Genomic DNA, 13,694 nt, shown 5'->3' with positions numbered 1-13,694 from the left:
AAGACTCCGTCTCAAAAAAAAAAAAACCACAGGTACTTCATACAAATGTACAAATATTATGTACCAATAAAATAATCTTAATAATTAAAAAAAAAAAAAGAACTGTTGGAGCCAGGCACGGTGTCTCACATTTGTAATCCCAGCTAGTTGGCAGGCTGAGGTGAGAGGATCACTTGAGCCCAGGAGTTTGAGACCAGCCTGGTCAACAGAACAAGATCTCTGTCTCTATAAAAGTTTAAAAACCAGCCAGGCATGGTGGTGCAAGCCTGCAGTCCCAGCTATTTCAGAGGCTCAGACAAGGGGATCACTTGAGCCTAGGAGTTCCAGGCTTCAGTGAGCCATGATCACAGCACTGTACTTCAGCCTGGGTAACAGAGCAAGACCCCAACTCTAAAAAACTAAATAAATACATAGAAGGGCTGAGAAAAAAAAGGAAGGATGACACAGCAACATGAAGGAGAGGGAAAGACTAAGGATTCTGTTAGCAGAGAATTTCCACACACCGCCACCAAATGCAACAAGGTCGAACGTTTGGCTGTGAAAGGGGAACCAGCAAAAGACAACACATTTTACTCAGCAATGACACCGACATAGTGATAAGAAAGATTCCTGGATTCCCATCAGCAGCCGCGGCCAGGGCTGGAACTGAAAGCTCAGGGGAGCAGGAGACCACCGGACATTTGTTACATGACATGATCCACTTCCAGGTTCAGCTCCAAAGCAGATCACTGTGAACAGCTTCCTCATCTGTACAGTGGCAGTAATAACAGTCCTGCTACTCACAGGGCTCTCGAAGAACGGAATGAGTTAATTTACATCAAAGTGCAAGTCTTGCACAAAGTACTAAGCGTTAATAGTTATTATTTAGCATTATGCTTGTCATTCACATGGAAATGTTTTTCCAACATTAAATTGGAAGATAACAGAACCTCTGGGGTTTCTGTTGCTGGTGCTGACGACATTTAATTATGAAATGCCATGCTATCCTCAGGCATCAAATTAAAACAGATTATTAATTTCCCAGCAACCAGGACGCCACACTGGTGAAATAAACCAGTGTGCCGCAGGGCCCCAAACCCAGAGGAGACTGTACCATGTGGCTCTGAGAATTCTGCGCAAAAGATGATTTCATTTAAATTAAGATGCCAGACAACACCATTACGTTTTGACTACTATTAAGACATGGATTTCTGTGTGCACATACCACCCCACCAAGTCCTACTCGATGACTGCCCTGCCTACTATTAAAAAACAAATAAAAAGAAAAAGAACAGAAGGAAGACAAGCTCCTCCAAGCTATGGCCAGGCAGAGCGGTACCTGTTTCAGTTTTGCTGGCAAAGCCTGCTGCCTGCTTGATCGCTGCTGCCGTGAGTGCCAGTCCTCGACTCCTCTTCAAGCCATGCTGCAGGACAGCTTCAAACTGGGCACACAGACAGGTGACCCTGTGAGAGAACCAATGACTCATCAGTCCCCCCAGAAAAGGGAGTAGCAACTAGGGCAGCCCCAGCATCTCCAGGAAGTGAGTAAGCTGCCAGGTGTAAACCTCAACATGAAAGCAGACAGGAGACACCTGGATTTGCAGGCTGGGTAACTGACCTGCGCCACTCCACACACCTCCTGTATATGATGTTCATTTCACAGAGCTCAGGATGCCCAGCACAGTCTACCCATATGCATCAGACGGGCACAGTAACAATTCACAAGGAACATGGGAACAGGGACGGGTGCCAGCTGGCAGGGGTGCAGAGGGGGACAAGTTAAAACCCAATCAGTTCCGTGTGGGGAGCGGTTGGATGTTAATTGCATCCAATTCACAAGTTTTAACTCTAATTCATATTACATGTAGTTTAAGGAACAAGATTATGTTTTTGGAGACTGAATTCACCAGGCTGCCAAATTGGAAACATTGTGTAATTTCATGGCCTGTTACATGCTCTGAAAAAAATATATGAATTCTGAGTCTCATTCTTTATTCTGTTATATGAGATTACATGCTCTAAAAATAATAATAATATGAATTCTGATTCTTGTTCTTTATTCTGTTGTAAGAACATTGTGAACTCAGATCGTGAGTTGATGGAATTTTCAATTAAGTTACAATTACTGTGCATTTAATTGAATTTGTTTCTCAATAACCAGAGAAATAGGAGATTCAGGAACAAAGAGATGAGGTCACAGCAACTGCACTTGATCTTAGCAATCTTCTCAGGGCTCCTGAGCCTCTGCCCAAATGGGTCTGTGGACTTCTGAGCCCTTTCCATTCACTCATGCAACAAATGTTAAGAAATTCTGAATGTCTGCCATATGCCGGCACTGTTCTAGGCTCTGAGGAGATGATGGTGGGAGTGAGACAGGCAAGGTTTCTGCCTCACTCATGTGCATGTTTCTAGCAAAGGGAGATACACAAATAAGTTAACGAGACCATTTCAGTTAATCAGAACTTAGAAGAAAATAAGACAGGATGAGATGGCAGGTGGTGATGGGGCAAGGACAGTGTTAGAATCTGTGGGCTGAATGAAGGTAGCCTTGGAATTACAAGCTGGATATGACAAGGGCAGCAGGCTGGAAAGATAGGTGCTCCACCCATCCCAACACCCATGGTAACAATACTCCAGGTGTTTATCACTCTGTGCGTAGTAAAATATTTTCATACCCATTATTTTACTCTTCTCATCAACACTATATAGATGAGGCAGGTATTATTATCTCCATTTTACACTTGAAGAAGCTGAGGCTAAGGACATTTAAATGACCTCCTGAAAACTGCATAATAAGCAGCAACATCCGTACCTGAACCCCATCCTCGTAAGCTGATCTAATGTAGTTTCCTCCATCCCCCATATCACCAAGACGAACATCCTTTATTCTAAGATAAAAGTCCTCTAGCTCCCTTACTGAATCTTCACTCGTCATTCTGTCTACGCCATACAACCCTAACACAGCATCAGCAAATCCACAGCATTCATACCTTTCCATTGTATTCTGTACCCATGACAGACATCATAATCGATCCCAGCATTGTAGGCCACCACTAGCAGATGACCAAAGCTGGCCCTCCACAGAAGGAAGCCTATTAGGCATCACAAATCTGATACTGCCCCTCAATCACACTGCTTGGTTTTCACCTTCTATCTTATTTTTGCTGGATCCCTGGCACCGAGCTCAGTACCTGGTACACAGTGTGTGCCCCACAAATGTTTTTCCAGTGGGTAAGTAGTAGGTAAATGAATGATTAGCCTTGAACCAAAGATCCCAGAATACTCCCCCACATTGAAACAAGCCTCTTTGCTGGGCAGATAACACTCTTAATTATTATAGATGTGCATACGCTAGTCTCGGTACACACAGGCACTTTTTTTTTTTTTTTTAGATGAAGTTTTGTTCTTGTTGCCCAGGCTGGAGTATAATGGCACAATCTCAGCTCACTGCAACCTCCACCTCCCAGGTCCAAGCGATTCTCCTGCCTCAGCCTCCCATGTAGCTGGGATTACAGGTGCCCTCCATCACACCTGGCTAATGTTTGTATTTTAGTAGAGATGGGGTTTCGCCATGTTGGCCAGGCTGGTCTCCAACTCCTGATCTCAGGTGATCCACCCGCCTTGGCCTCCCAAAGTGCTGGGGTTACAGGTATGAACCACTGTGTCCAGCCTCATAGGCACATATTTTAAGGCTTCCTGAAAGCTGGGACATCCACCAAAACTCTCTAAATACCACAGAAACCAAAACCATGGCACAGAGCAACATTGACCCAGATCAGGCGTCTGTCTCAGAAAGAGAGAAAAAAACAAAAACAAAAACAAAAAAACTCTGGGGTGTGTTGAGAGTTCTCTGTAATTAACCAAAGCCTCTATCTTTAAAAGAATCTTCTGCAAATACAGCAATCAACTCAACAATTGCTATCCGTTTGCTTAGTTCCAATGCACAAGTCAGTAACTGCCCAGCCAGCTCTAGATAAAACTAGGGCCCTAAGAGGAATGGAATGCAGGTGAACTGCACAAACCCAGTCCCCAGGGTTTGGATTACATCATCAGTACTGTGTCACAGAGGCACACAGGTCACAACTAACCTAACACTGCGTGAATACCCAGGTGGATGCTAGTCCTATAATTAGATCATTATGATGCCTTCCTTGCCAAAGGCCGTTTTAGTTAACACCCTCCCCATATGCCCTTTCCACCTCCTGAGCACGTATCTACTGGTCATTCAAGACAGACTTTGGCTGGGCGTGATGGCTCACACTTATAATCCCAGCACTTTGGAAGGCCAAGACGGGGGTGGATCAACTGGGGTCAGGAGTTCGAGACCAACCTGGCCAACATGGTGAAACTCCATTTCTACTTAAAAAAAATACAAAAAAATGAGCTGGGTGTGGTGGCACATGCTTATAATCCCAGCTACTCTGGAGGCTGAGGCAGGAGAATCACATGAATCTAGGAGGCGGAGGCTGCAGTGAGCCGAGATCATGCCATTGTACTCTAGCCTGGGCAATAAGAGCGAAACTCAGTCTCAAAAGAAAAAAACAAGACTTAGCTCACGTATTCTCTCCTCCAGGAAGCCTTTCTGAATGTTTCCTCATTCTGAGTTTCTTTCTACTGCAGCACTCGCCACTCTTCTGTTAATGGTCTGATTTCCAGGGCTGCCTGCTCTTGCTAACTGTGAGCTTCCGTGCACTTAGCACCACGCCTGGTTGCTATAGAGAATGTGACCGACACGGTCTCTCCAGTCGGGGAACTCAAGATTATGAACATGATGTACATTTTGGTGGGAGATGCATCTCAGGAGATTTCGTGTAATTTGTCATTCAAATCCAGATCAGTTAAAACTAGGGAATCAAGTAGAACACACCTGTCTAAGCACAGGAATCCACTCTTTAGCTTCTGATGGGCACATCTTGGACGTACCAACTGATAACTATATCATACACTAGGTCACACTAAGGCTTTCCACTGCTTCCCATCTTATATGGGAAGCAGTAGATGATAATTCCCAAAAAATGAAAGGGGCACTAGCTTTAGTACAGTTCTTAATTTTCTTTTTCTTTTTTTTTTTTTTTTTTGAGGCAGGGTCTGGCTCTGTTGTTGCCCAGGCTGGAGTGTGGCAGTGTGATCATGGCTCACTGCAGCCTCAACCTCCCCCAAACAATCCTCCCACCTCAGCTGACCAAGTAACTGAGACTACAGGCATGCACTACCATGCGCAGCTCCCTTTTTTTTTTTTTTTTTAAAGACAGAGTCTCACTTTGTTGAGAAGGCTGGAGGTACCCAGAATACTCTCTGCTGCAGACACTCCGGCTTCACTGCAGACGTCAGCTGCCTCCTTGCCATTTTATCACACCAAACTTCCATTCCAAGGTAATGAACTAGGAATAGTATTTTCAATAAGCGGGTCACTTAACAACAGTGAATATTTTAATTTTTTAAAAAGCACCAGTCAGGTGGGGCGCAGTAGCTCACATCTATGATCCCAGCACTTTGGGAGGCCAAGGCAGGCAGACCACTTGAGGTCAGGAGTTCAAGACCAGCCTGGCCAACATGGTGAAATCTCATCTCTACTAAAAACACAAAAATTAGTTGGGCGTTACGGCGGGCACCTGTAATTCCAGCTACTGGGGAGGCTGAAGCAGGAGAATTCCTTGAACCCAGGGGGCATAGGTTGCAGTGTGAGCCGAGATCACACCACTGCACTCCACCTTGGGCAACAGAGAGAGACTCAGTCTCAAAAAAAAAAAAAAAAAAGGAATAAGGTACTGATCCATGCTACAACATGGAAGAACCTTGAAAATATTATGCTAGAGGAAGGAAGCCAGACCCAAAACACCACACATTGTAAATTCCATGAAACGTCTAAGAAGGGTAAATACAGACAGTCCTCAACATAACCATGGTTCAATTTATGATTTTTTGACTCTATGACAGGATTATCAGGACATAACTCCATCATAAGTCAAGGAACATTTGGATATAGAAACAGAAAGTCATTTAATTAGTGCTTCTCTAAGGCTGGGGTTGAAATTAGGGATTAAGTGTTAACTAGCACAAGGGAATTTGGGGGGATAATGGAAATGCTCTAAAACTGAATTGTCATGATGGTTGCACAACTCTATAAATGTATTAAAAAGCACAAAAATCAGCTGGGCACAGTGGATCACACCTGTAATCCCAACACTTTGGAAGGCTGAGGTGGGCGGATCACCTGAGGTCAGCAGTTCGAGACCAGCCTGGCCAACATGGTGAAACTCCCTCTCTATTAAAAATACAGAAATTAGCCAGGCGTGGTGGCAGGCCCCTGTAATCCCAGCTACTCCGGAGGCTGAGACTGGAGAATCGCTTGAACCCGGCATGCAGTGAGCCAAGATGGTGCCACTGTACTCCAGCCTGGGCAACAACAGCGAAACTCTGCCTCAAAGAAAAGAAAAAAAAGCACAAAAATCACTGAATTAAAAGAAAAAAAAATCACTGAATTGTATACTTACAATTTTAATGGCATATAAACTAGACCTCAATAAAGCTGTTTTAAAAAAAAAAAACTTCCTCCCCAGGTGCTCAGTAAAAGTGTGACAAAGTAGCAAAAGAGTTGTGAATGGAAAATGAAGTAACTTCCTTCTGCTGCATTTAAAACTGTCCACCAACATCAGCACAGCTGGACACTGCACCCGCTCAACCAGTTTTCTGTTAAGATTCAGCAAGCGTTTGTTTTCATTAGCTTTGTCTTATCTTTTTTTTTTTTTTTTTTTTGAGATGGAGCCTCACTCTGTTCCCCAGGCTGGAGTGCAGTGACGTGATCTCGGCTCACTGTAACCTCCGCCTCCCAGGTTCAAGATTCTCCTGCCTCAGCCTCTGGAGTAGCTAGGATTACAGGCACGTGCCACCATGCCTGGCCAATTTTTTTGTATTTTTAGTAGAGACAGGGTTTTACCATGTTGGCCAGGCTGATCTCGAACTCCTGACCTCAAGTGATTTGCCCACCTTGGCCTTCCAAAGTGCTAGGATTACAGAAGTGAGACACGAAGCACAGCCTGTCCTATATTTCAAGACTGCTTAATCTGCCACACTAATCTAGTAAAAGATTCCTAAGAATCCTATACTTCTGCATGGCAAATATTAGAACAACAGGATCAGCTATGAATGCTGAATTTTTATAAACTGCATCAAATTAACCTTGTGACAAAAGGACCTATTTACTTGATACTTTTTTTTTTTTGAGTCAGAGTCTCGCTATGTTGCCCAAGCTGAAGTGCAGTGGCACGATCTCGGCTCACTGACCTCTGTCTCCTGAGTTCAAGCAATTGTCCTGACCCAGCCTCCCAAGTAGCTGGGATTACAGGTGCGCGCCACCATGCCCAGCTAATTTTTTTTAATTTTTTTGTAGAGATCAGGTTTCATTGTGTTGGCCAGGCTGATCTCGAACTCCTGACTTGTGAGCCGCCAGCCTCAGCCTCCCAAAGTGCTGGGATTCCAGGTGTGAGCCACCGTGCCTGGCAATTCTTTTACTATGTTACAGCTTTACTGGAGCCTTTTTGAGAAAACCAAGTCCAGTCATGAAAAATTCCAATGTTAGCTGGAATGGAGTCTGCTGTACCAATGAAAATCATTCAGTCAACAGTATGAGCCGTATCTCAGATTGAAGACAGTAAGTACAAGGCCATTACATGACAATCATTTGAAATGGGCCATGAGGCCAGGTTCAGTGGCTCACACCTGTAATCTCAGCACTTTGGGAGGCCGAGACAGGAAGATCACCTGAGGTCAGAAGTTCCAGACCAGCCTGGCCAACATGGCAAAACCCCATTTCTACTAAAAATACAAAAATTAGCTGGGCATGGTGGCGAGCGCCTATAATCCCAGCTACTCAGGAGGCTGAGACAGGATAATCGCTTGAACCCAGGAGGCAGAGGTTGCAGTGAACTGAGATGGCACCACTGCACTCCAGGCTGGGCAACGGAGTGATACTCTGTCTCAAAAAAAAAAAAAAGAAAAGAAAAGAAAACAAAAAAGAAGAAGAAATGGGCCATGAGCTATATTTATGTTTAATTAACTTTTCAAAAAGATTTACATCCTTAATCCATGAATTTCAGTAGCAGAAATCAATCCTAGACTATAATCTACAAATCAGATAAAAATCTAAGAATAGGTGGGGCGCAGTGGCTTACACCTGCAATCCTAGCAATTTGGGAGGCCGAGGGGGGCAGATCACTTGAGGCCAGGAGTTTGAAACCAGCCTGGGCAACAAAGCAAAACCTTGTCTCTATCCTAATAAATAAATAAATAAATAAATAAATAAATAAATAAATAAATTTTTTAAAGAGTTAAGATTTCAGGCACAGTGGCCTGAAACCCTGTCTCTACAAAAAATAAAAAAATTAGCCCTGGGTGTGGCTGTGCATGCCTGTAGTCCCAGCTACTCAGGAAGCTGAGACAGGAGGGTTTCTTGAGCCCAGGAAGTGGAGGCTACGGTGAGCCAGGATCACACCAATGCACTTTAGCATGGGTGACAGAGCAAGACCTTGTCTTTAAAAAAAAAAAAAAGTTAGAAACTGCCTAAATATTTAACACTTGGGAAACTGGTTAGATAAACAATACCTATTTAGGTCTTAAAAATGTTTACCAAGAGCTTATACTGATAAGTCAATATCTTTATAACATAAGATGAAAAATAAGCAGGATAGGGAACTGTATGTTAAGTATGCTCTCAGTTGTGCTTAAAAAAAACAATACAGGTCAGGCGCAGTAGCTCACACCTGTAATCCCAGCACTTTGGGAGGCCAAGGCAGGCGGATCACCCGAGGTCAGGAGTTTGAGACCAGCCTGATTAAAATGGTGAAATCCCATTTCTACTAAAAATACAAAAAAAAAAGTCGGGTGTGGTGGCGCCCACCTGTAATCCCAGCCACTTGGGAGGCTGAGGCAGGAGAAACACTTGAACCCGGGAAGTGGAGATTGCAGTGAGCCAAGACTGCACCACTGCACTTCGGCCTGGGTGACAGAGCGACATTCTGTCCCCAAAAAGTAAATAAATAAAAAGAATTATTAGAACTGTAACTTGGAGGCCGGGTGTGGTGGCTCACGCCTGTAATGCCAGCACTTTGGGAGGCCGAGGCAGGCGGATCACGAGGTCAGGAGATCATCCTGGCTAACATGGTGAAACCCCGTCTCTACTAAAAATACAAAAAATTAGCCAGGTGTGGTGGTGGGTGCCTGTAGTCCCAGCTACTTGGGAGGCTGAGGCAGGAGAATGCTATGAACCCGGGAGGCGGAGCTTACAGTGAGCCAAGATCGCGTCACTGTACTTCAGCCTACGCAACAGAGCAAGGCTCCATCTCAAAAAAAAAAAAAAAAGCCGGGCATGGCGGCTCACACCTGTAATCCCAGCACTTTGGGAGGCTGCGGCGGGCGGATCACAAGGTCAGGAGATCGAGACCATCCTGGCCAACACAGTGAAACTCCATCTCTACTAAAATACAAAAATTAGCCGGGCATGATGGCATGTGCCTGTAATCCCAGCTACTCAGGAGGCTGAGGCAGGAGAATCGCTTGAACCAGGGAGTTGCAATGAGCTAAGATCACACCATGGCACTCCAGTCTGGCGACAGAGTGAGACACTGTCTCCAAAAGAACTATACCTTGGAAATGTTTCAACGCAGGAGTACCAAGAGAAAAAATAAAAATGCAGAGCATTATGTATGATTCCATTTTTGTAAAACAATGGCAATAAAGGCTATATATGTGTATATATATATACATGGCTATTTTATTTGTAAATAATTGTGTAAGCATGGGAAAATATAGAACAAATAATTCTTGGTCATTAACATAAGCAACCCAAAGGGAAGGAGAACATATAGGACAGAAAAAAAGGGACCCTCCCCCTCTCCCCAAATAAAATAGTTGATCAAAAAGTAAAAAAAAAATTCATGCTTGGCAACAGTGATAACTCACAAGGCAGCAGTTTTCAAGGTACCATAAGTGTGAAGGTTTGAGAATAGCAGAAAGGTATATACAAAGAATCAAATTAATCTTTGTACAGAGGAACCAGAAAATGGAAAAATAACCTATCTTTAAATGGTAAATCATAATTTCTGATGATTTTCTTTTTCTTTTCTTTTTTTTTTTTTTTTTTGAGATGGAGTTTCATTCTTGTCGCCCAGGCTGGAGTGTAATGGTGTGATCTCGGCTCACCACAACCTCTGCCTCCCGGATTCAAGCAATTCTTCTGCCTCAACCTCCCGGGTTCAAGGAATTCTTCTGCCTCAGCCTCCCAAGAAGCTAGGATTACAGGCATGCGCCACCACCCAGCTGATTTCATATTTTTAGTAGAGACAGGGTTTCTCCACGTCGGTCAGGTGGGTCTCGAACTCCCAACCTCAGGTGATCTGCACACCTCGGCCTTCCAAAGTGCTCGGATTACAAGCATGAGCCACTACGCCTGGCTCTGATAATTCTCAAATGTTACTAATATAAACAATAATTGTCCGCCCTGGCATAGACAGATCTCCAGCTCTTGGTCTAGATGCAAATGCTGCCTGGATGCTCTTGGCAGATGAGGAATGTCAAAATCAGGCACAGGTGCTGGCACTGAGAAGGAATCTGCTGAAGGAGCCGGTAAATCAAAAGGGAAAAAGGGAGTGGAGAAAAACAAGAGCCCCTGGATACAGACATGAATAAATGAGAAACGAAAAATCACATGAAGCCAATTGCCAACGGGATCTCCAAGTCTGGTCAAAGTCCACAGTGTGGGAGAACAAAAAATTCAAATCAAAAGCTTGCTTTAAAAAAATAAGAACTCAGTCAGGCACAGTGGCATGTACCTAGAGTCCCAGCTATTTGGGAGTTTGAGGAGGGAGGATCACTTGAGGCCAGGAGTTCAAAGCCAGCCTGGGCAATATAATGAGATCCATCTTTAAAAACATTTTCTTAATAAATAAAAATAAAATAAAGGCCAGGCACGGTGGCTCATGCCTGTAATCCTAGCACTTTGGGAGGTTGAAGCAGGTAGACTGCCTGAGCTCAGGAGTTCAAGACCAGCCTGGGCAACACGGTGAAACCCTGTCTCTACAAAAATACAAAACAAAAAAAATTAGCCGGATATGGCGGTGCGTACCTGTAATCCCAGCTACTCGGGAGGCTGAGACAGAGAATCCCTTCAACCTGGGAGGCAGAGGTTGCAGTGAGCCAAGATCATGCCGCTGCACTCCAGGCTGGGCAACAGAGCGGGACTCCATCTCAAAATTAAATACATAAATAATAAATAAAAATAAAAAATTTAAAAACCAATATATATTTATTTTCATTCCTGCTTTCTGGCCAGCAGTGCATGAGACCACCCTTTTCTCCTCTGTCTTGCTAAAAAAAAAATATATATATAGCTAATTGTATATTATATATAAATATAAATACATATAAATATATATAGCTAATTATATATTATATATAAATATAAATACATATAAAAATATATATATAGCTAATTGTATATTATATATAAATATAAATACATATAAAAAAATATATATATATATATATATATTTTTTTTTTTCCAGTAGAGACGGGATTTCACCACATTGACCAGGCGGTCTCGAACTCCTGGCCTCAAGCAATCTACCCCCCTCAGCCTCCCAAAGTGCTGGGATTGGAGGCATGAGCCACCGTGCCTGGCCACTAACAATAATCTTGACTGTTGTTTTGAGATTTTGTCAGTCTGGTGGGTGAAAAGTAGGCAGCTCACTGTTGCTTTAATTTGCATTTCCTTGACTACTAGTGAATTTCGGTGTCTTTTTTTTCCCTAATATATGTTTGTTGGCTATTTGGCTTTGCCGTTTTGAGCAAAGCTTCCATAGTAGAGCCATGGCATTATTTCTCAGCCTCCACATTCGGGTAATCACTGAATCTCATCAAGGCTCAGTCCTGAACCTCAATCCTTCTGTCTCTTCCCCAGTCCCCGCTTCACTCAGCCCTCCAACCCTGGATCTCCCAGACTCCGTCTCACCCCACCCACCTCCACCCACCCCAACCCATGCATCCTGGGCAGAAGCTATCTCCCTGAAATGCAAATCTGACTGTGTCATTTTCTTTCTTTCTTTTTTACCAACTGGCACCACACCATGCTATGGGTTCACAGTATATGACATGATTTTAGGGGAACACAGATAAACATTTATATGTGTCAGGAAAAAATATAACCAGACCCAGACCACAGTAGACAGTGCCTTAGAATTCCACTTCAAGCCAACCTCTGGCTCAGATGGAACACAGAAATGGCAAAAATGGTGAAAATGGTACATGATGGCCTAAGTTTAAGAAATAATGCCCTGACAGGCACGGTGGCTCACACCTGTAATCTCAGCACTTTGGGAGGCTGAGGCAGGCAGATCACAAGGTCAGGAGTTTGAGACCAGCCTGGCCAACATGGTGAAACCCCATCTCTACAAAAAATACAAAAATTAGCCAGGCATGGTGGCGGACGCCTCTCCGGAGGCGGAGGCAGGAGAATCGCTTGAACCTTGGAGGCGGAGGTTGCAGTGAGCCAAGATTGCGTCATTGTACTCTAGCCTGATCAACAAAAGCAAAACTCTGTCTCAAAAATAAAAAAAGAAATAATGCCCTAACTGATGGCATTCAAATACTTCCCTGCTGACTTCCCACCTGTCTCCCAAACCAAACAACACTCATCCACACACCCCACCATTGTGCCTCACATCCCTGCACCTTCACATCTGCTATTCCCCCTGCCTAAAATTCCTATCTCACCTATCTGACCACTAACAACCCTGGTGTCACCTCTATGACAACTAATATTCATTACAGGTCACCATAATTGTCCACAATTTACATGTCCAACTCCCAGATTCAATTTTGAATTTCTTGAAGACAGCAACCATCTCATCCAATTTGCATCGCCAATGCCAACATAGTGCTCTACAAATAAATACCCGTTGAATGAAGGAATTAATGAGGCAATCCTTCCAGCCTTCAGTTACTAGTAATTGTCAAAAAACACAGGTATGTCTAATCATTAGAAAAAAAGTGTATTGAGTTTATTACGTTCTTACTGGGTGTCCCAAGCAAATATTATTACAGCTAATCCTGACTATAACCCTAGGAAGTGAGTATCATTATTATCATCTGATTTTCCAGATGGTGCATGAAAGGCTTAAAGGAGCTAGGTCAGTCCAAAATTACACAGCTAGTAACTGGTGATTTGTGGCTGAAGTAGGCATGAAGGTAAGTATGTCTGACACCAAAGCTCACACCCCATGCTCACCACGTCTCCCCACTGTCAGGTTCATGACAATGATGATGATGGTGCTAACATATTGTTTACTATGGCCTAGGCAGTGCTCTCAACAACTATCAATATAAATAAGACAAATATTAATTAAAATTCAGATATAAAAATAGGCTCAGGGCCAGGCATAGTGACTCACACCTACAATCCTAGCACTTTGGGAGGCCAAGAAGGGTGGATCACCTGAGGTCGGGAGTTTGAGAGCAGCCTGGCCAACATGGTTAAACCCCGTCTCTACTAAAAATACAAAAATTAGCTGGGTGTGGTGACACAAGCCTAAAATCCCAGCTACTCGGAGGCTGAGGCACAAGAATCGCTGGAACCCAGGAGGTGGAGGTTGCAGTGAGCCGAGATCACACCACTGCACTCCAGCCTGTGTGACAGTGAGACCCTGTCTCAAAAAAAAAAAAA

The 13,694-nt window shown here is 43.7% G+C and overlaps 1 protein-coding gene across 13 annotated transcripts in view; it reads right to left on the bottom strand.

Moving 5' to 3' along the window:
- Positions 1 to 13,694, bottom strand: part of SNX29 (sorting nexin 29) — a 589,214-nt gene that overhangs the window by 538,781 nt on the left and 36,739 nt on the right. For all 13 annotated transcript variants that reach the window (XR_012429267.1, XR_012429268.1, XM_005591284.5 and 10 more), the window contains one exon: positions 1,319 to 1,443. Coding sequence is in view for 6 of the 13 variants with exons in the window: in XM_005591284.5 (XP_005591341.3) it covers positions 1,319 to 1,443 (125 nt within the window). In the remaining 7 variants the exon portion in view is untranslated. The remainder of the gene's footprint in view (positions 1 to 1,318; positions 1,444 to 13,694) is intronic.

This window comes from Macaca fascicularis, chromosome 20 (assembly GCF_037993035.2).
Source record: "Macaca fascicularis isolate 582-1 chromosome 20, T2T-MFA8v1.1".
Classification (NCBI taxonomy): Eukaryota; Metazoa; Chordata; class Mammalia; order Primates; family Cercopithecidae; genus Macaca; species Macaca fascicularis.
The sequence above is the reverse complement of the archived record's forward strand: the minus strand, read 5'-3'. Positions and strand labels throughout refer to the sequence as shown.